This window comes from Euprymna scolopes, chromosome 7, assembly GCF_053919585.1.
Source record: "Euprymna scolopes isolate OS-2025 chromosome 7, ASM5391958v1, whole genome shotgun sequence".
Lineage (NCBI taxonomy): Eukaryota > Metazoa > Mollusca > Cephalopoda > Sepiida > Sepiolidae > Euprymna > Euprymna scolopes.
In genome coordinates this window covers 158,520,165-158,542,426 of record NC_136488.1, presented here as the reverse complement: position 1 = coordinate 158,542,426, position 22,262 = coordinate 158,520,165, and the positions used below count along the sequence as shown (strand labels likewise).

Here is a 22,262-nt window from a genome sequence, read left to right as displayed (position 1 = left end):
TATAGCAAGCCCCACTCTCCCCAGTGGTTTACTTCTACTTGCGCAAATGCCATTGCTCAAAGGCAGCATGCATACCGCAGATTTAACTGATATAAGTCCAGTTCAAACAGACAGAAGTATATAGAAGCAAGAAGTAACATTAAGAAAGAAATAGCGACAGCTAAGAGAGAATTTACTGAAACCAATAAAAAAAATGCATCGAAGCACAAAAATTAGGAACTCGTGCCTTCTGGAAAATCTACAACAGTGTAGTAAATAATGGGCAATCAACAATTCCCCCACTAACCAACAATTACGAGGTTGTTTGCTCAGCAAACTAATATGCTTGCCAGCCGGTTTGCCTCAAATTCCACACTGGACCCTTCCAACCACCCCCCTGCCTGATTTCCCTTTGCGGACAGATGCCACGCTAGACGATCTAAAAATCATCCCTGCTCAGGTGCATGCTATCATAAAAAACCTTGACACTTCAAAAGCATGTGGACCTGATCTCATCCCAGCTGTGCTATTAAAAAAGTGCTCAGCCGAAGTAGCTCCAGTTCTCTCCAAACTCTACAACAAATGCCTTAATGAATCATGCTTTCCGGGCTGTTGGAAAACTGCTTCTGTGGTACCAGTATTAAAGAATTCTGGCAAAAGAACTGACCCATCAAATTATCGCCCCATTAGCCTCCTCCCACTTTTTGCCAAAGTATTTGAGACCATAATTAACCATGCTCTAGTCCGTCACCTTACAGATGCTAAACTTCTGACTGACGAACAATATGGATTTAGACAAGCCCGTTCCACAGCAGACATCCTCACTGTAATCTCTGAATGTATATACCATTCACTGGACAAAGCGGGGGTGGGCAGAGCGGTAGCTCTAGATATAGCTAAGGCTTTTGACAGGGTATGGCATGAGGGTCTCCTCAGGAAAATTAAATCATACGGTATCACTGGTAGAATACTTAACATAATTAAATCCTTCTTAGATTAGAGAAAAATCCAGGTTGTCCTCGACGGTTGTACATCTAAACAATATGATATAAATGCGGGAGTACCTCAGGGGTCTATCCTTGGACCTCTATTGTTCCTAATATTTATTAATAACCTCCCCGACAAAACTGCCTCTGAGATGGGTATATATGCTGATGACACCACGCTCTATAACAGGCATGACAGGAAAACAAATGAACACATTTCTAAAGAAATGGCAAAAACACTAGAGGATGACCTCCAATCTGTAGTGGAATGGGGACAAAAATGGATGGTCACATTCAATGCTGCCAAGACTAAGCTGGTTTCCTTCAATAATTACAAGAAACCTTCTCTGCCACCAATAGCAATGGCCAGTGATTCCCTATCTGAGAGTACATCTTTCAAACTGCTTGGCCTAACATTCACAGGGAGCATGAGTTGGAACAATTATATTGAAAACATTGCCAGGGCCGCTGTGAAGAAGGTAGGCTCTCTCTACCGTGCTAGAAAACTACTGACACCTGAAAGTATCCTGTACCTGTATAAGGCCACCATTCGCCCATGTATGGAGTATTGCTGTCACATTTGGGCTGGTGCATCTGCTACTAGTCTCTCGCTCCTAGACAAGGTTCAAAAGAGAGTCGCCAATCTGATAGGCCCTGAACTGGCATCTAAGCTTCAGCCTCTGTCCCATCGACAAAATGTTACATCCCTCTGTCTGTTCTACAAGTATTTTAATGGTGAATGCTCTGACGAACTGCAACACTTGTGCCCCCACAATGTAGACACCCTCGACAAACCTGACAGGCAGCTAAATCCCACCCCACGCAGTAGAGATCCCTAGATGTAAAAGATCTTTCTACTCAAGTAGTTTCTTCCCCAGAACCGCTAGACTCTGGAATTCTATTCCACGTCCCTGCTTCCCCAACTGTACTGACATGCAGAAGTTCATGTGTAACGTGAACCGACATCTTGCTGCCCAAATCCCAACATAGTGCCCCAGTAGTTGCTGCCCCTGATAGTAGCCCCCTACACCAAAGTGGTAATGCGCCTTTTTTGGGGTGAAAATGTAATAAAAAAAAAAAATTTAGCTGGGTTCACTTTCATTGTCCATTTCTTGCAAGAGGTTTTCAGCATGTAAAAACGTATAAGCAATAATAATTGAACTGATGCGATATAAACAATATTTTGTATTATTTTGATTAATTGTACTTCTGTACTCATCTTGGGTGTTATTCTCACAACGTTGCCCTGGAAAAATGTCTAAAATAAAAAAATAAAAAAATTCTTTGAGGGTCAACTGGGCAGTTCTCACATAATGTTATCAGGACATAAACGGTTCTTTTAATGTTTTCATGTAGTAATAAATGTATAACGTTAAAATAATGTTATCAGGACATAAACGTTTCTTTTAATGTTTTCATGTAGTAATAAATGTATAACGTTAAAATAATGTTATTAGGACATAAACGGTTCTTTTAATGTTTTCATGTAGTAATAAATGTATAACGTTAAAATAATGTTATCAGGACATAAACGGTTCTTTTAATGTTTTCATGTAGTAATAAATGTATAACGTTAAAATAATGTTATCAGGACATAAACGGTTCTTTTAATGTTTTCATGTAGTAATAAATGTATAACGTTAAAATAATGTTATCAGGACATAAACGGTTCTTTTAATGTTTTCATGTAGTAATAAATGTATAACGTTAAAATAATGTTATCAGGACATAAACGGTTCTTTTAATGTTTTCATGTAGTAATAAATGTATAACGTTAAAATAGTCTGCAGGAACCCATGGCGCAGTGGTTAAGGTATTTGGAAAAATCAGTTGTGAAAGTGATATTCTACTGAGGGTTGAAGGTTCAATTCTCAGTGTGGGTGACCAAAAAATACTATTGCGAGTTACTTAGGATCTCTATCCAGTCACGGCCGATGGAACGACATCATGCTACTGTTAAGTAAATGAAGGGTTCCGTTCGAAATTCCGTCCAAATTCTGGAGTTCGATGAGTTACACCTGAAAAAAGTCGGAGATTACATCAACCAAAACGTTGTGAAAATAACATTCAAGACGAGAACAGTAGTTCGATGAATCCAAATAATACGAATAACAAAACCTCAAAAATTCAGAAACGTTAAAACAAAGAAACACAAAATTTATATGCCAGAACAAAATTGGTTAACTACTCCAAAATGTTAAAATAGCCTGAAAATGGTATATCATTTTGTTAAATTTAAATGCCAAAATGACCTTATTATTTCTAAAATAATTCTTTATTTTTTGTTTTGTTTTGTTTTTCTTGAGGATTTGATAATAAAAATTTAAGTAAATCCTTTAGTAGTTTTTACACTACTTTCAAAAGTTTACAGAAATATGCCGGCAAGTTGAAAAGAGAAATGTTCATTTTAACTTGCCGACATATTTCTATTAACTTTGCGCATGTGCAAATTCATTCATAGCTTGAAATGGTTTAATTTTTAAATCTTTTTTATCTATCAAACGGTAATAAGCACTGCTGGAGCACTAAATGTTTTTGTTTCGATTCTAGCTGATGGCACCTAAGTAATTCTTTTTTTTTTTACTTTTGACATATTAGGTACTATATAATATTTGATAGAGAATTGACTCTGTAATAATAAATATGACATCTGCATGAATTATAAGATATTTAAGCATATTTTATGACCGGATCCCCCCCACTTCCTGCTAGTGATGTAATAATTATGAAAAAACCGAAAATGACTCAGAATTTCTTTAAAAGTTTCAAAATTAGTAGACACTGACTTTGGATTTTATTCATCGTTTCTTACGTTTCTCTTTAGACTATTGTCATTATCAACACCATTCCTCTTCAAAGGTAGAGAGGAGGAGGAGGAGGTAATTGCAAAGAGTGGTTTCAATAGCGTTCTACATGCCTCCTAATTTTTATTCATTCACTGCCCACTAAAAAAAATGAAGGATTTCATCACATTTAAAATTACAAGACACTAAATTTTCTTTAGGTTTTCTCAACGTAATTTTGTTTGGTACTATTTAAAAACACCATATTATCGATATCGTCAGCACTATTTCAAAACACCTTATTATTGTTTCAATCAGTACATTCAATGAAAAAAAAAAAGGGATGAGGAGAGGGAGGGGAAAAAAAGGAGGAGGTTGAAATAGAGAAAGCGATAAAAGTTTTATATAAAGGTGTTATACACACTTTTTAATTTCTGTTTTAGTTTTTAAGGTCCCAGACAACGCTGGGTAACCCTGTTTAAAACTTCTATATTTAGTCAAGAGTAAACTACCTCTGCAGACTACATAAAATATTGCATTCAAAATTTTGTATAGATTCTGGTGTTTGACCTGAAGAATTTCGGAGGTTACATCAACCAAAACGTTGTGAGAATAACATCCAAAATGATAATAGTAGTTGGAATAATCCTAATAATACAAATTAATTTTCATCTCAAACATTCTGAAACATAAAACTATTGGTACCTGTGTGTTTTATGTTTGGAGGAAAAGTTTTTGCTTCCATTTTTGAAGAGTTCTAGTGAAGAATTTCAAAGGAAGACAATTCATGACTTTCTTAAAGTTCATAACTTTTAATGATTATTTTGATTTACTAGAAGAGGTAATCGGTGTTGCCCGGTATAAAATGTAACGTTAAATTCATATATATAAAAAAAAAATGAATTAAAAAAACGGAAAGAAACTAAGACATGTGCATGCAAGTATTATGTTTTTTCCAAACAATTCTCTTAAGTAAAAAAAAAAAATTCGAGCTGAGATTGAAATCAAAACTAAAAGACATTGAGTCAAATATGATAACCATTAGACTAGCTTGCCATGTCTGAATACCCTATATACCAAATTTCAAGTCTGTAGATTAAAAATTCGTAGAGTATGTAAGTTGAGAGTTGTTCTCTCTCTCTCTCTGTCTCTGTCTCTCACACACACACACTCACTTTTCAGGCCGCCCAATGTTGCCTGGTTGTAAAATATGCATAACTATCATATTTTGATTAATACAGAAACTGAGGCATGTGCATGCGAATATTATGTTTTTTCTAAACAGTTCTCTTCTTCTAAGTAAAAGAAAAAAAAATACAAGCTGAGATCGAAACCAAAACCTAAAGACAGTGAGTCCAGTACGATAACCATTATACCAACCTGATACGATCTTTAAAAAGTGTTTTCGAACCTACTTATTCTTAACATAAGGAAGCTGTCATGTGAACGATCCACGCATGTGCAATCATGAAACAGTTGACAAACAGATAAAAATCTGATGAACCCCGATTGCTAATTTTTCAATTTTGCTCCTTTAACAGCCTTTTTTTTTCTTTTTTTTTTTTTTTTTTTTTTTGAGTGAAAACTGGTTAAAGTTTTCCACATGTCTGAATATCCTATATACCAGATTTCAAGTCTGGCGATAAAAAATTCGTTGAGTATATAAGTTGAAAGTTCTCCTCACACACACACACACACATGCTCACATTCTCATTTTTATAGATATATAGATTACAAAAATTAAATTTGGAAAAATTCCGTTTTTTTTTTTTTTAAGTTATACATTGTCATATAATGACAACTTTCATTCATTTCAGAATTATCATTTCTTGCAAGAGACTGTTCATAAAATTTCGTTTTTGAAAAAGTCATCCATTTTCAAAAAAGGTTCCATCTTTTTTTATTAGTTGTACCTTTTCATGTAAATATAAAAAAATACCTGCTGTAATTTATTTTGAAATTCTATTATTTTATAAAAACTTGTAACATTTTTTTTAATTCAATAAATGTTCAGATATTTTATTTTGTGTTATTGTTAATGTAGTGTTTGTTTTGCTTTTACATTTTTGCCAATATGTAATACTAAACTTGAACAACTTTTTTTAATGGTTTCCCCTTAGAATTCTTCAAAAATGAAAACCAAAAAAATTGTCCTCCAAACCTAACATGCACAAGTGCCGAACTATTTTATTTCAATCTTCACATGTCTTTACAATGAACGACTAATACTTGTTAATTCATAACAGATGCTCTTCTCATGTTTTGCTTTTATAAATTGCTCTTCCCTCCAAGGATTCTAGCCATAATAGAAATGTCTATTTTTAAAATACTTGAATCGATAAATTTGCTCCTGAAAACAATGCCAAATAATTTGTATTTCCTTCAGTGTTTTCTATCTTGGGAATGTTTGTCCATTTTCAACTTGCATTTTTTAAAAAACTTTAGCTTCGCATAAAATTCTTATTTTAATCTTTTTTTTACAATTACAATGCAGTTTTCAATATGAAAGACTTTGATAATTTTGCTAATTTCTTTTGTTTTTCAACTTTTTATCTTTATCAGTTTTTGTCAGCATAAAAATAGAACGTTTCTCTTGGTTAATAATTAATTTAATTTAATAACCTCGGTGTTCGGTTTCCTTTCTGTTCTTTGGTTATCTTGAGAAATTTTAATTTAATGAGATGAATATCGATTGAATTAACAATGATGCTATGTTTTTTTTTTCCTCTCCAATTACATGTTGTATTCCATTAAAAAAGGAATGTCCTATCTGTCAATTAACATTTAAGTGTAAAATGACTGGCCTTGTGCCTTATTAGGTTGATCAGAATGTCAGATGTTTGAGAAGAAGTCAAAATTTGAACCCGTTGAAAGGAGGATCAAACAACTAAATCAATCTCTATTTTTATAAAGTTAGAGATGTGTTGTATATGGTAGTAATCCTGGTCGAGTGAAAAAAGTTTAGAGGTCAAAAGGGTCAGAAAGCGACACTAGATGGAAGTTATGCAAATCACGTGACTTTCTGTGGGAATTCCCTTGCTTTCTTAGCTAGCAAGATTTGAATGAGGAAAGGCGTGTTTTTGCATGCTGTCCTAAATATGTAAACAGCATGCGTCAGCAACTGATGTAGTGTATCTATCGCCTTCTCTCTTTCACTCACTCACTCACTATCTATCTATCCATCTCTATATTTCACTTACTCTCTATCTCTATTACTCTCTCTCTCTCTCTATCTTTATCACTCTCTATCACTCTCTATATCATTCTCTCTCTCTACCACTCTATCTCTATCTATCATTCTCTCTATCTCTATCACTCTCTCATTGTTTCTCTCTATTTTTCTCTATCTGTCTCTTTCTCTATCTCTCTCTTTCTATCTTTACCCTTATCCCTATTTATGCTCATTCTCATGAGATAATGCAAGTCCAGCAACATAGTCTGGTCAGTATCAGATGGGTGACCATTTGGAAATGCTAGGTGCTTTATGTCATCTTCTTATAACTTGGATATATATGCGGACTGCTTGTGGATTTGATATGCCCTGTAAACTTCCTCCTTTGGAAGAGGCTCTATCAGTGCGGCATCAGAATATGCTGTCTGCTCTTCTGCAGAGAGTAAAAGTCCTCCAGTGGGAAGAGAATGCCTATCCAACATGCTCTTACTCAAGAGTATCTCAACCATTGCAACCCACTTCCAATTCTGAATGCCAAAAATGTAACCTCCTCATAAGAAAACTAGCAAATATGAATCCAAACAAACCTCTAACCTTTATAAAAGAACTACAAACATCCATACAAGATCTAAACAATCCCCACCTCATTTTGGTTGTTTTTTTTCTACAACGTTTCAACCAATGTAACCTCCGGCTGTCTTCAGGTGCATTCACACTGGATGTTATTGGTAAATGTTGAAAAATAACGCTGAGTCTTTCTTTTTTAATAAATCCACGTCCATTCTGTTTTTTGATATGATGTTTGTATATTTTTGAGATGAGGCTTGATAGTTAGTGTATTATTTGGATTGTTTGGACTATTGTTCTCATCTTGGTGTTTTTTTTTTTTTTTTTTTTTTTTTTTTTTACCACAACGTTTCAGCCGAATGGACCTGGATTTATTAAAAAATAGAAATAGACTTGACACTATTTTCCACTATTCACCAATAACAAGATGGTTGGAGGTTACATTGGCCGAAACGTTGTGGTAAAAAACAACCAAGATGAGAACAGTAGTCCAAACAATCGAAATAACATAAAAAATAATTATGAAGCCTCATCTAAAAAATATATAAACATAATTATTTCAGTAGTGCAATATATAGATTTTCAGCTCAGTGAATATTACTCCAATATATCACTGGTAAACAAAAAATAATCAAAAACGATGTGGGCAGATTAGAGGCTGATGCAGTCTGAGGAAGTCCTCATAATTCCATTAGTGAAAAGGTCCGAATTCGACCTGGAGTGAACGAGCACTAAAGATGAGGAATATTAAGAAGGAACTCTTCGATTGCAGAGGTGACGGATTCTTTTGTAAATTGGCCAATTTATTGCCTTTGTGGTAAAAAAAAAACAAAACAAACTGAACTGATTAGTTATTCCCTTCGCATTAGTTCTATACAGGCTCATATACGACTAAAGATGAATGCCTCGAAGGTTAAACAGGAATCGATGGTGGAGATTGAATTATGAGTAGAGATCTAGAAAATAGAAAGACAAAAATTCTGTTAAACGAAGTGGATAACGTTTCCTATTTTCTGATTCCATTTGAGATGTTTGGTTGCAACAGCTTTTGAAGTGAAACAATACAAGAGTGGAATGAGAAATGGTTTTATGTTTCTACGTTACGACATATCAACCCTTTTTGTAATGAACGAACAAGAGAACATCCTGTTTTGCACCATTCATTATTGGGAAAATAGAGAAAAACTTACCTGAGTGAATGTGGCCTGACTCTGTGTCCAAATGGAAAAGTACTATCCATGCCGAGTGTAAATAACGTTAACATGAATCTCTGGGTAATATGCAAATTTTGGGGCAAGATTCAATTCTAGAGAAAGGATCAATTGGATGACTTGGTCAGAAAGGGAAAGAATAACTTTTTGTTTTGAGTTTGTGAAATGTGTTTGTGTTGCAGTTGGGCAAGAATTTTTGCTCAATCACGGGCAACCCAACACGTGTAAATGGTGTCACGGGCAACCCAACACGTGTAACTGGTGTCACGGGCAACGCAACACGTGTAGCTGGTGTCACGGGCAACGCAGCACGTGTAACTGGTGTCACGGGCAAGGCAACACGTGTAGCTGATGTCACGGGCAAGGCAACACGTGTAGCTGATGTCACGGGCAAGGCAACACGTGTAGCTGATGTCACGGGCAAGGCAACACGTGTAGCTGATGTCACGGGCAAGGCAACACGTGTAGCTGATGTCACGGGCAAGGCAACACGTGTAACTGATGTCACGGGAAGCCCAACACGTGTAAATAATGTCACTAACAAAAATATCTCACCTCTACATAAGGTATTATTTATATTAAAAATTTAAAAAATGGCTTAAACTTGTGGAATAAAAAAATATAAACTAAAATTCATATAAAATAGATAATTACATGATATGGTGTTATTGTAAAGTTCTGAAACAGAAAAATATTCGAATCATGTGATAGGACAGATAGATTTTACATTTTAGTAGCAATATGTCTTGTTTTAGGTTAGGTGATAACAAAAGTAGAAAATAAATATCTATTATGCCAATCATGCAGTCCTCCAAAATTTGTTGTGATAAGATTTGCATTTTTTCTTTAATTTTTTTTTTCTTTTTTAATTTAATTTTTTTTTTCTCTTTTTTTTTTTTTGCTCATTTTCACCGCAAACAAGGCATATTGCCACTTGGGATCGTGTCTAACAGGGGAGTGTGGTGAGTTGAGCAGCAAGATGTCTGTTCACATTGCTTTTAAACTACTATAAGTTAGTACAGTCTGAAAAACAGGAAACAGAGGGAATCTTTCCGGCATCTAGGAACCTCAACAATGAAGGGGTGGGATTTTACTGTTTGATGGATTAGTCGGGGGTATGTACATCAAAGGAGTATAAGTGGAAGGAGTTAATCTTCTGGAGGTTGAGAGTTCAATCATTACTACAAGTGATACCTAAAAATAATATAATTCACACTTCTATTTGGTCATGGCTGACGGGATGAAGACAATCCACTACCACGGATCAAATAAAGGAATCCGTTCAAAATATGTGTTCTCAAGTTCAACATAAAGATTTCCAAGTTCTAAAAGATGTGCCTGAAGAAGGCTGGAGATTACAACGGTCTAAACATTCTAAAAATGATAACACAGGAAATGTAGTCCAAATAATTCAAATTAGAAGCTTCTGTTTAAAATAATGTCACTTTTGATTTCAAAATCATTTACTCCATTTTCGTCTTGCTCTTCCAACAAATATTATTCATATTATTATTTGTTTGCGATTTAAACTGCAATTTTCACTTTGGTATTCATAGTCGTTTGTGCATCAATATTTGGGATAGTGTTTTAATATATTGATTTTTTTTTTTAAATAATTTTTTATGAATAATAAAAGGGCTTTTTTGATCTTGGTTTCATGGAAGAAATACTTAAAAAATTTTTTTACAATAATTCCGACATCTCGTTAAGAGTGGAACTCTGTGTAAAAAAAAAAAAAAAAGGAAAAAAAAATAAAAAAAAGATTTTTCATTGTTTAATCTTGTTTCGATTTTTCTTTCCTTCTAATTTTGTTTCCTTTTTTATGATCTCTTTGTTATAATTTTTATGCTCTCTCTTTGTCTCTCACTCTCTTTATGTGTGTGTCTCTCGCTCTCTCTCTCACTCTCTAATAGCTAATGTTGCAAACTATGGAATTACTATCATTGAGAGTATCTCTAGAAAAAATTAACCACATTCTGTCTGCTCATACCTTGGATAGCATCCGTTTGTGGAGACTTCAGTGTTCACAATGTTGAATGATGAGCTCAAACAAGACAGATGATGAGGGGGGGGGGTTTCTATCATGATTTCTCTATTGCACATGATCTAACACAGATTGTTCACGAAATCGCTCATACGACTACAATATAGTCGTCTTCAAGTCCAATGTAAACAAGTTCTTGTTGATCCGTCTTCTTAAATAATCAAATTATACTCAATTTCCACCCCTTATAATTACTAAGCTGGTTTTCTGGTGACCCCCATACATTCATTAACTTGTATCCTCAAGTGGCTCTTGGGCCTTGATAAGTGATGTAATTGTTAAAAAAAAGAAAAAAAAGTGGGTGGGTGACCCCCTGGAGTAAATGTGGTATTATAGCAATGAAAACCATAGACAAACCTCAAGTAAAATGACAAGGACGATTATAGACCCCCCCCCTCCACACTTTTGTAGTCTAGTCACGTAAGCAAAAGCATGCCTCTTACTGTTTAACTAAAAACTAAAACGTTAAAGAGACATGAAGTTGGAAGTGGTACCATTAAAATGAGCAACCTTTTGTGTTCCAAAATTTGTTTTTCTACATAGTCACCACCATTCTCAATGTACTTATGCTAGTCTCGTTTGATGTCCCAGTCATAAGTCTGGAGTGCACTTTTTCACTCGTATTTCTTTTGCGACTTTGAAATCAATGAACCCATCTCCTAACTATGCTGACATCAACTGCATTAGTTTTGTAAACGATCAACTTGTACCAATGAATGTTGAGCGGTTCAATTTTTCTGCATGGAGGAATTCAATGATGCATCTCTGCTTCTGGCGCACGTCTATGACAGGGGTTGCTTTCTTAAGAGTTTCATACTATTCATATCTGCAACAGAGATGAAATTTTCAAGTCATGAATGCCTAAGTTCAGTCATCATAACAATGCAATTTTGAATCCCCTCTGATAATGATAGTAAATGAATTACACACACACACATATATATATATATATATATATATATATATAACTACTTCATTTATACACATAAAATGTACGAAAGTATAGATTTATGCGTAAACTTTAAGTATTTACTTCAAAAGTGCTCAATACGTAGGTAGAGCTAGTTAGTACTTTATAAAATATATATGGCGATTAAGCTACACTGAATATTTGGCATTTCATCCACTCTAGGATTCGTCAGGCTATGCACATAAGCCTGGTGAATCCTAGAGTGGATGAAACGCCGAATATTCAGTGTAGCTTAATCGCCATATATATTTTATAAAGTACTATATATATATATATATATATATATATATATATATATATATATATATATTCAACACATTAACACAAGAGACGAATGGGTTGGGCGGAGGTGAAAGACAAAGTTGGGGAGAGAGAGAAAAAAGATAAAGTTCTTCCCTCCTTCTTAAAATCCTTTTTTTACAGAAGAGATGTTGTGAGTCTTTATCCTATCATTATTTTCCTGGCAAGTGTTTGATCAAGAATCTAAAACCTTACACTGTCGGCCAAGTTTCAACCTTTGTCTCATCACTGCAATGTTGCATTCCTGTGCCTGCTTTACAAGTACTTTAATGGAATGTGCTCTGATGAACCCATTGCACTTGTGCCACCTCAATGTACATACTCCCAACTAATCCAACACAAGTGGCAAAGTCGCAACCCTTCACTGTTAAGGTCTATAGATGTCAGAAAGCCTTCTACTCTAATAGTTTCTTCCCTTGGACTGATAGACTTTGGAACTCCCTTCCTCTTTCCTACGTCCCTGACTGTACTAACCTGCAGAAGTTTAAATGTGAAATGAAGAAAAATTTTGCTGCTCAACTCCCCACAGTTCTGTTAAACATGATCCTTAATAGTAGCCACTTAAGTTCAAGTGATAATATGTCTTTGTGGGGTGAAAAAGAATTTAAAAAAAAACTTGTCTAATAGGAATGTAATAGCATGTGTGAAGATATCAGCAGCAGCCGAAGAATAGATGGCTAGTAAAGGTATTAGCAGCAGCAACAGCCGTTTGAGCCCTATGCAAATTAGCAAGTGTGCACGGGCTTGCGTCAAAAGAAAAAAAGGACACCACATGGTCGGAGAGAAGCAGTTAATTATCTGTTTATCTATCTATTTATCTGTCTATATAATTATCTGTCTAGCGGAATAAACAACAGAGAATTTAAAACGTGACATGTTTTGACATGTATCCAACTTTGTGACTGAATTGCACCAGAATTATCCAAACGGGGACCAGACTGTCAGGTGTTCCGGTTTAAATAAGCTGAGTTAAGTTTAGCTGAGTTGGAGCCTGGATGCTGAACAAACAAGATGGGTTAAGAGGGTCTCCCCATGAAGGAGGTGACAGTTCAATAAAGAACCCCCCAAGCCAAAGATCGTCAGTGACTCCATTTCTGCTGACCGGATGCCTGGGAGTGAATAAAATATATATAAAAACACACATCGTCCTGGGTTCATGTCTTGAAGTGTCTTTGTTACAGCAGATTCCAGTTTCTCCAAGACGGTGGTGAATCCTCCAGAAGCGACCAGCAGCAGATAGGTATGTCGTCTTTGTTGACACATGCACCCAAAACACTAGATAAGTCACAGACCGTTAAGACATTTAGGACACGAGGACAACAGTCCGTTATACTAAGAACAATGTACATATAGATATATATGTCCCGTTAATGAAGGATATATGAAACCAACTTAATGAGGACAACACAACATATGTTAATTTGGTTCCAATGCAACACAATGAGTAGGGCCAGAAAAGAAGTTGCCACAATCAATCAGCAATGATCTTTATTTATTTGCAGAATGTTATCCTCATCTTCATAGTTGTTGTTTCACAAATAATAATATGCAAATTACTCATCTCAAAGGGATTCCATATATATATATATATATATATATATATATATATATATATATATAGTAGCGTCCAAAACTAATGGACAAAATTTTAAAACCTAATATTTGTTAGAAATAACAACTGTGAAAAGCTGAAATTTTGACAACTGGTAGTCGCTATCATCCATAATAACATGCTAAAATTTGAATCATTTGCAAAGGATGGAAAAAGTATTATAACAATTATTTATTTATTTTCAAAATAGGAACGTCAAAAAGTAAGGAACAAAATTGAGAAAAACAATGTAAACATATATCCTAATTTTTTATTTCCTCTAAAGAATAAGTCTTACTAAGTCATTTGTAAATGTTGCATAAGCCGGCACCATGGCGAAACGCCAAAAACTTGATTACTCTGCGAGACAAGCTATTGTGAAGCTACACAAGGAAAAGCACACCATTAGAGAGAGTTCAGAGAAAGTGAAACGTTCCAAAAGTGTTGTAGGCAGGGTTGTTAAATCTTACAATGATACTGGCAAAATAATTAGTGCTTTTAAAACCGGCAGAGCCCGCAAAACTTCTGCCAGAAAAGATCGAATAATGCAGCATATGTCATTAAAGGACCGTTTTAAGTCTTGCACAGAAATTAAAAGGGTTATGAATAGTACCTCGTGTGTTAATGTGTCAAGACACTGTTTCTAGACGACTGCAAGAAATACGGCTGTTTAATCGAACCCCAGGGAAGAAACCATTTGTTAGTTCGAAGAATAAGAAGAGATTAGAGTTTGCAAACAGGTATTTAATTTGAACATATGAAAATTGGGCAAAAGTAAAGAGACATATTGGTGAAAGATTAAGTACAAAGTGTACTAAGAAAACTGTTAAGTTTGGGGGCGGAAGCGTCATGGTATTTGGAATGTTTTCTAGCCAAGGTACAACGCCTCTTGTCCGGTTACAAACTCATGTAAACGCGCAGATCTATAAAAACATTGTTCAAGATCATGTTGTGCCAATCATACAGAATTCAGGTTTCGATAGGGCTACTTTTATGCAAAATAATGCCCCATGTCACAAGGAAAAGGTGGCAATGAGTAACTTTAGCGAGCAAGATTTCGTAATTATGGATTGGCCACCGCAAAGTCCTGACTTAAATCCAATAGAAAATCTTTGGAAGACCTTAGTAGTGAAAGTTATGGAAAGAAATCCCACTAACACAGATTTGTGGGCGAAGCTTCAAGAAGAATGCTCTAAAATTAGTATCGAGGATTGTCAAGAACTGATTCATTCTTGTAGTCGAAGATGTACAGCTGTCATTAAGAGCAAGTGCTCATTTACTAAATATTGATTATACATGTATTTTTATTGTTTTTTGCCTATTTACATTTCTTTTCTCAATTTTGTCCCTTACTTTTGGACGTTCCTATTTTGAAAATAAATAATTGTTATAATTTTTTTTCTATCCTTTGCAAATGATTAACATTTTAGTATGTTATTATGGATAATAACAACTACCAGTTGTCAAAATTTCAGCTTTTCACAGTTGTTATTTCTAACAAATATTAGATTTAAAAATTTTGTCCCTTAGTTTTGGATGCTACTGTATAGCAATGATCTTATTTATAAACCAAAACTATTCAAAATCTCAAGCCGCCATTATTTGCTGTTCAAACTTTTACTAATTGTTGTCTAGTGAAATTGTCTGCTACACATCTGATAATTTTATTAGAATCATTTATTAAATTCTGTAGGTCTGTCTATCTCTTTATGCTGGTCACTTTCAAGAAATATTAATACCCAAACAAAATAAATAAACACAGCACTCTGAATTTGACCAGTACTAAATGAACTGGACACAGAAAAAAGCGACTTTGCATTGAATGAAGAATTAAAAAAAAAAAATCTGAATAAATTGATTGAATTGAATCAAGAGGTTTTAGTCCTATTGTATGGGTTTGTGATTTCAACTATTTTGCACAGCAAATTATATGATAATGTGGCCAATTTGTTCCAATGCTTTATTTTTTATATCTTTTTTATTCGATTTTTATTTTAATGTTGGCTTTGGTGAAACTCATTTGCCAATATTTTTTTTTTTTTTTTTTTTTTTTTTTTTTTTTTGCTATCAGTTTATTCTTTTTCATTCTAAATTGTCACAAATTGTTTAAAAGAATATCAGTTGCATTGAAGAGGGGGGACAAAAAGAAAATACATGGAAAAATTAAAACTGGTAAATCTATTATATAAAGGAAAGTTGTCTGCCTGTGTGTCAAGCAAATAGTTAAAAACTATACAAGACACGCAACAAAGGTGTTATATTCTTTTTTAGCATTGCCTCAGACAAAATACAGGTACATTTTTTTTTTTTTTTTTGTTGATATATATTCATTCTTTTGGAGGCCAACAGGAACATCTCGTCAGCAGGGTCGACATTTAAAGAACGATTGTTTTTTTGTTTTTTTTAATGTTATGTCAATAATATTTTTACAATTGCCAATGAAGGGTTTGTTTTTTTTTTAAATAAAGATGTAACTTTTTTATCTTGTTATCCATGTCCCCAGACAACACCAGATAACCATGCTCATTCGCAGTAAATCTATTTTTTTAAATCTTGCACTAAATGATAGGATAATAAAGATAATATAAACTGGTATAAAATAATTCCTTGAATGTTGTTGAATCCTTAAAGGTTTCTATATAAATTTTTTTTTTAAATAAAATAGACGGAAGTTTCAAGAGCTCCTTCGGCTATCATCTCATCAGGAGAAAATCGATTGCGTAAAAAATAATATTATGTCGAAAGTTTAAAGAGTTCTAATGGGGAACTATTGAATGTGCCAAAAGTACAGGATCAACTAAGATTAAGTTTATTAACGTTTAAAAACGATTAAAATATTGGCACAACGAAGGGGGGGGGAACAAAAAAAAGACGAGAGAAAAGATTCAAAGTTCCCCAACGAGAAACAATGTGTTTGCTGTTTCCTTTTGCTGGCAGAAAGAAGGTTTACGCACCGCAATAGAGACAAACTCCGAAATTTTTAAATGGTTTCTGGAGTCTGCTCTATGTAGCGTCTTGAACCATTCTATTTTATATCTATTGGCACAGCACGGGTTGTCAACCAAATGCTGGCCAAAAGCAGAGTCCAAGGCTGCAGAAGGAGGGTGACTACCAGACCCTATCCTCCCTTGTCTGATCTTCGATGGAACATGCTGGTTTATATGAGTTAAAAGATGCAAGGATGTTCGCCCAACATAACCAGCATCGCATTGGCATTTGAATTGATACACAATATTGCTATTTTGGATGTAAGGCAAACTAACCTTGTGAAAAGAAGGAAATGCAGGTCTCGTAGTATATACCAAACGCAAGGACACAGAATAAAAACAGTCGTAAATACTTCTGCTAATCTGTTTGGAAAGTCTGTTACTCTTTTCCCCAATCCACAGTAATTTTAAATAAACCGGGCATTTCAAAGGTCCAAACTTTTTAGGGGATTTAAAATCCGCAACCTTTTTGAAAATACAGTCATTAATAAGGTCAACAGGATAATCATTACTGATGAATATTTCCCTGATCTTATCGAGTTCGGCCTCTAGTCTGTTAAGCGAACAAATCATGAGGGCTCTATGTACCAAAGTATTAATTAAGCTGACCTTATGTGATTTTGGTACAAAAGACAACCAGTTCGCATATAGGCCAGTAAATGTCGGCTTCCTATAAATTGTAGTGAGAAAGCCCCACACCCCCTTGAACGTTCGATAAGAATATCCAAGAAGGGAAGCGAATTGTCCTTCTCACTTTCCATAGTGAACTTTAGAGCTCCATGCAAAGAATTGAACCTATCAAAAAATATTGACGTTTCATCTTGCGATGGAAAAATAGTAAAAGTGTCGTCAACATATCTGAAATATGTAGTGGGTTTTGTTATAGAGTTGAACAGAACGGATTCATAGTATCCGACAAAATTGAATTCTTTGCATACAACTTATATATAAATGACAAGTCTATATTCCAAATTTCAAGATGTTGACCATCTTACTGTTTATCTCTTTAAGGATGTTGAAATGCTCAATTCATGACAGCACTTGTTTCGTAGCGCAGAATCATTCATGTAATTATGCCACTTTTTAAATTTATTTCACACTTAACTTATCAGAAGAAAGGAAGAGAAGTTGCAATTTTATTTTCTTGTTGTTACACCATCTTTGAATTTTAAGGTAGTCACCAATGCTAAGTTCACATATTAATAAGTTGTATTTATTTATTTGTATATGCTCTGTAATTATATTGAGCTTCATGAATTTAAAAAAATTTTTTTTTATCAATTTTCACCCCAAACAAGACACAGTGCCACTTTGAAGTAGCGGACTACTATCAGGGACTTAAGTTGCAGGGGCATTATGAAGGGAGATGATGTTTGTTCCCATTACACTTGAACTTCTGCATGTCAGTGCAGTTGGGAAAGCAGAATTCCGGAAAGGAGTTCCAAAATCTAGCAGTTCTGGGGAAGAAACTATTGGAGTAAAAGGCTTTCTTACACCTAGGGATCTCTACTGTGAAGGGGTGGGACTTAGCTGCTTGTCGGGTTTGTTGGAGGTAGTCGTGTCGAGGGGGTACAATTGCTTGTAGTTCATCAGAGCATTTACCATTAAAATATTTGTAGAACAGGCAGAGGGATGCAACATTTCGTCGGTGGGACAGAGGTTGAAACCTAGATGACAGTTCAGGATCTATTTGGTTGGCGACTCTAAAGGATTGCTATAAATTAAAGGTGAAATATAATTGAATAAACATATTTCCCATAAACATATATATATAACAGTTATGTATGGAAGCCCCTACGCTGATGGGATCAACATCATAGGAAGATTAACAGCAAAACACAAACACACAAAAATTAAATTAAAAAATATGCTTTTTTTTTTTTTTTTTTTTTTTTGAAGCATTCTTTGCTGAATTATGATTTTGCTTTAATCTGTTTCAGGTCTGAAGGGAAGATTTATTCTTTGGATGCTTCAAATCGGGTGAACATGATGTACTGGTTACAAGCCTTACAGAAAAAGAGACGGAAATACAGTGAAACAAGAGCCGCTAAAGACCCAGTCAGACAGGTAAGCAACTCTTTTTTTTTTTTTTTTTTTCAAACTCTTGAATATGTTTATATCATTTCCATAAAATCAAAAAATTAACATTATTCTTTTCCTCTAATTCTTATTTTATTTAAATATTGTTAAATAATAAATGGATGCATATATATTTTAAATTTAATATTGATTCAAGATATTTTGGGGCATGCAATCTAAGCCCATATACCATAAATCAACTATTGCTTTTTTGTTGAATTTTATTTAATGTTTTTGTTTTTAATTTTAGAAATCATTAAAAAAATTTTAAAATAATATTAAAATATTTTTTAAACTTAAATATGAAATAAAAATCTATTAAAATGTTATTTTTAATCCTAAAATTTAATTAAAAGACTAAATTTTATTTGAATCTTAGATTTAAAAAAATATTAACTTTCTATAATTGTAGTCTATTATATATTTTTATTATGGTGAGTGTTATTTCTTTACAAAAGGCCAATCAGTAACTGTGCAGTATAATGCGATTTCAAATGAATAAAACACTATTACATACTTGCGTGTCTTGTCAAAATTATTATAAATTCCAAAAATTATAAGAAAATAATCCAGTAGAAAAAAATTGTAGATAAAAATAGAATTTATTGAATTAATAAATTTTATCGTATGTTTTAATGTGGAAGGCTCTGTGACGAGTTTTGTATAATAAACATACTTCTCTCTTGCTTTCCTTCAAGTCCATCATTGAAAAAATAGAAAACATTTGATCGCTAGTATCCATGATTTTTTTTGTGAAAAATAAATTTAGTACATCTTTTACAGGACCATGTTTTTGTAATTTTTGGAATTTATACTAATTTTGACATCACACGAAGGGGTCATATCTTGTTTGTCCCAATCGCCCCATCTGGAATGTGTTCTGATGAACTTGTGGCACTTTCCTGAAATCTAATAAGTCCCACATTATTTTACAAGCTCCAACCTCTGTCCCATCACTGCAATGTTGCATCCTTGTGTATGTTCTACAAGTACTTTAATGGAATGTACTCTGATGAATTCATAGCACTTGTGCACCCTTGACCTACTTACTCCTGACTAATCCAACAATCAGCAAAATCTCGCTCCTTCATTGTAGAAATCCCTAGATACTGGAAAGCATTCTAGTCTAAAAGTTCCTTCCCTTAAACTGCTAGACGTAGAATTCCTTCCTAATCTTCTACTTCCCTGACTCTACTGACATGCAGAAATTGTAATGTGAACAGACATCTTGCTGCTCAACTTCCCACATGGAGTTTCTGTAGATATTATTCCAAATAGTAGCCCGTATGTCAAAATGGCTATTATGCTTTGTTTCGGGTGAAAAAGAGTTAAAAAAAATAGTGGAAACTGAAAGTTAAAAAGAAGGCAATCTTGATTTTGACGCAGTTGTTCATACATGTGCTCTTCTCAGATGGTTGCTACCATGGGATGTCATGTGGCCGAGTAGATTAGCTCTGCCACAGACACGGCACACATAGTTAGACTGAAATGTGTTAAGGACGTTTGACATGGATCACTTCCGGAGAACATGCCTCAAGTTGAAGTATTGCAGTCACCTTTTCTTAAATCCCCTACAGTCATCATAGATAGTCTCTCACCTAACCAATCAACTTAACACCTCCTTCTCCCACTCTTTCGTGCTACCAGATCAGGCTGTCTGAAGATAGCAGATTCCTGACCTGAAGTTCACCAAACATTCATGTTATTTTTTTCTTTGCAAATGTCACTCATGTTCTGGAAAGCCAAAAACAAAAACAATTTTTGTCCTACAAAACAACCAAACCAAATTCCATGAATAAATATTTGAAGATATAAAGAATTTGAAACATAAAAGCTTTTTACAATATTGCTGGATTTGGCATTAAGAAATTTGAAAAGGGTTGATATGCCATTAAAAACAAAGAAACCAAACCCTCTCCTCTGCATTCATGCTAAGGGCCTTAAGATTATTTTTAATGGCACCCTTAAAACGTCCCTTTTGCTTTCGTCTTGTACATTTACCAAATAACAACAATACACAAGTTTTTCACACGGCTTCATTTTGATGGTGATAGCGTTGCTTGACCATGCACTTTTCAAGTCCACCAAAGGATTTACTAGCACTTTTTTTTATCCTTAGATGCATTTCAGAAAAAAAGTGCTCACAGGATATTTGAATAAGTCAGTTATACTTAACCTGACACAGATGTTCATGTTTGATATACTGATGTCCTGGTGATGTAACGAACATTAGTTTTCTCCAAATTGATAGAGAGTTCAAAGATAGGATGCATTCTAGAGAAAAGGTTTGTTATCATCTGTAGAAGAATAGAATGTGGAATTTCAAAAGAATTGATCGAGTCGTTTCTGAGTCTTAAACACAAAGTTCCTTTTATATAATAGTAGAGATTTTAGATCACGTTCTGGCACAATCTTTTTTTCCCAATGGCTTCAGGAAAAATGGATGGCTCGACGAAGTTCTTGTGGACATATAAGATTTTGATATTGTGAGTAGAGCAACACTTTGGCCAATTCTGGACTGCCAACCACGATCTGTCACAATTCTTAGATTGGATTTACTTTTCGTTTCGACAAGCTTCTGGGTCTGACCTTTATTCCTTATCTGAAATTGAACACTTACATCGAATCCATTGCCAAGGTTGCTGTAAAAATAGTGGGTTCATTCTACCACTCCAGTAGATATCTCACTGTCGATGCAATTCTTTGTCTGTATAAGAGCCAAATATATCCTAGGATGGAGTACTGTTGTCACATTGGGGCAGGAGATGCTAGAAACACCTTATCCTACCTTGACAGAGTTCAAAATAGACTTCATAGCTTAGTGGGGGATGCCCTTTTCTTTTTCCTGCAACCTCTTTTCCACAGAAGAGATGTTGTGAGCCTGTCTCTGCTTCATCATTATTTTCATGGCAAGTGCTCATCTGAGCTCCAATCTATAGTCCCCCCTTGGCAAACTTTCACGAAAAACACTCGTCTAGCTAAAACCACTATCAATAATTTCCTCCATTCTTTATCTGTGCCTAAATCTAAACATACATTCCATGAACAAAGCTTCTTTCTTAGACGTGAGTAGAGCAACACTTTTTTCTGTTTCTCTGCTTACCAACTGACTACAATATGGTTGTCTTTAAATCCAATGTGAACGAGTCCTTGATGAGCCATCCCCTTAAGTAATCCAATTTACCAAATTTCTACTACTAACGATTACTATGACATTTTCTTATCGACTACTGTACACTCATTAACCCTTATTCTCGAGTAGTCCCCGGGCCTTGATAAGTAGTGACTCCTTTATAAAAAAAAAAAAAAAAAATTTCATCAACCTTGTAACTCTCACTTCCCTGATTTTGTCCTTTAGTCCTCACATTTCGTAAGCAATGTTTCTAACAGAGGGGGAAGTATTGTTGCTTTCAGAGTCAGAATCTATCTATTTGGCGCTTACTTTTAGCTCCTTACATCAAGTGACTTCATGCATTGTCTGGAGTGATTTCTATTAAAAAAAAAATTTTCCTTGGTGTGGATAATGAAGTCTGTCGTCAGTATAGTGGAGCTACCACATAAGGTTTTTGAAAGAGTTGGACTATGCATTAAAG

At 34.5% G+C, this 22,262-nt stretch overlaps 1 protein-coding gene across 8 annotated transcripts in view; it reads left to right on the top strand.

Moving 5' to 3' along the window:
• LOC145280106 (TBC1 domain family member 2B-like) overlaps positions 1-22,262 on the top strand; it is a 414,275-nt gene that overhangs the window by 118,328 nt on the left and 273,685 nt on the right. For all 8 annotated transcript variants that reach the window (XM_080131850.1, XM_080131851.1, XM_080131849.1 and 5 more), the window contains exon 2: positions 18,531-18,657. In XM_080131850.1, coding sequence (XP_079987976.1) covers positions 18,531-18,657 — 127 coding nt within the window. The remainder of the gene's footprint in view (positions 1-18,530; positions 18,658-22,262) is intronic.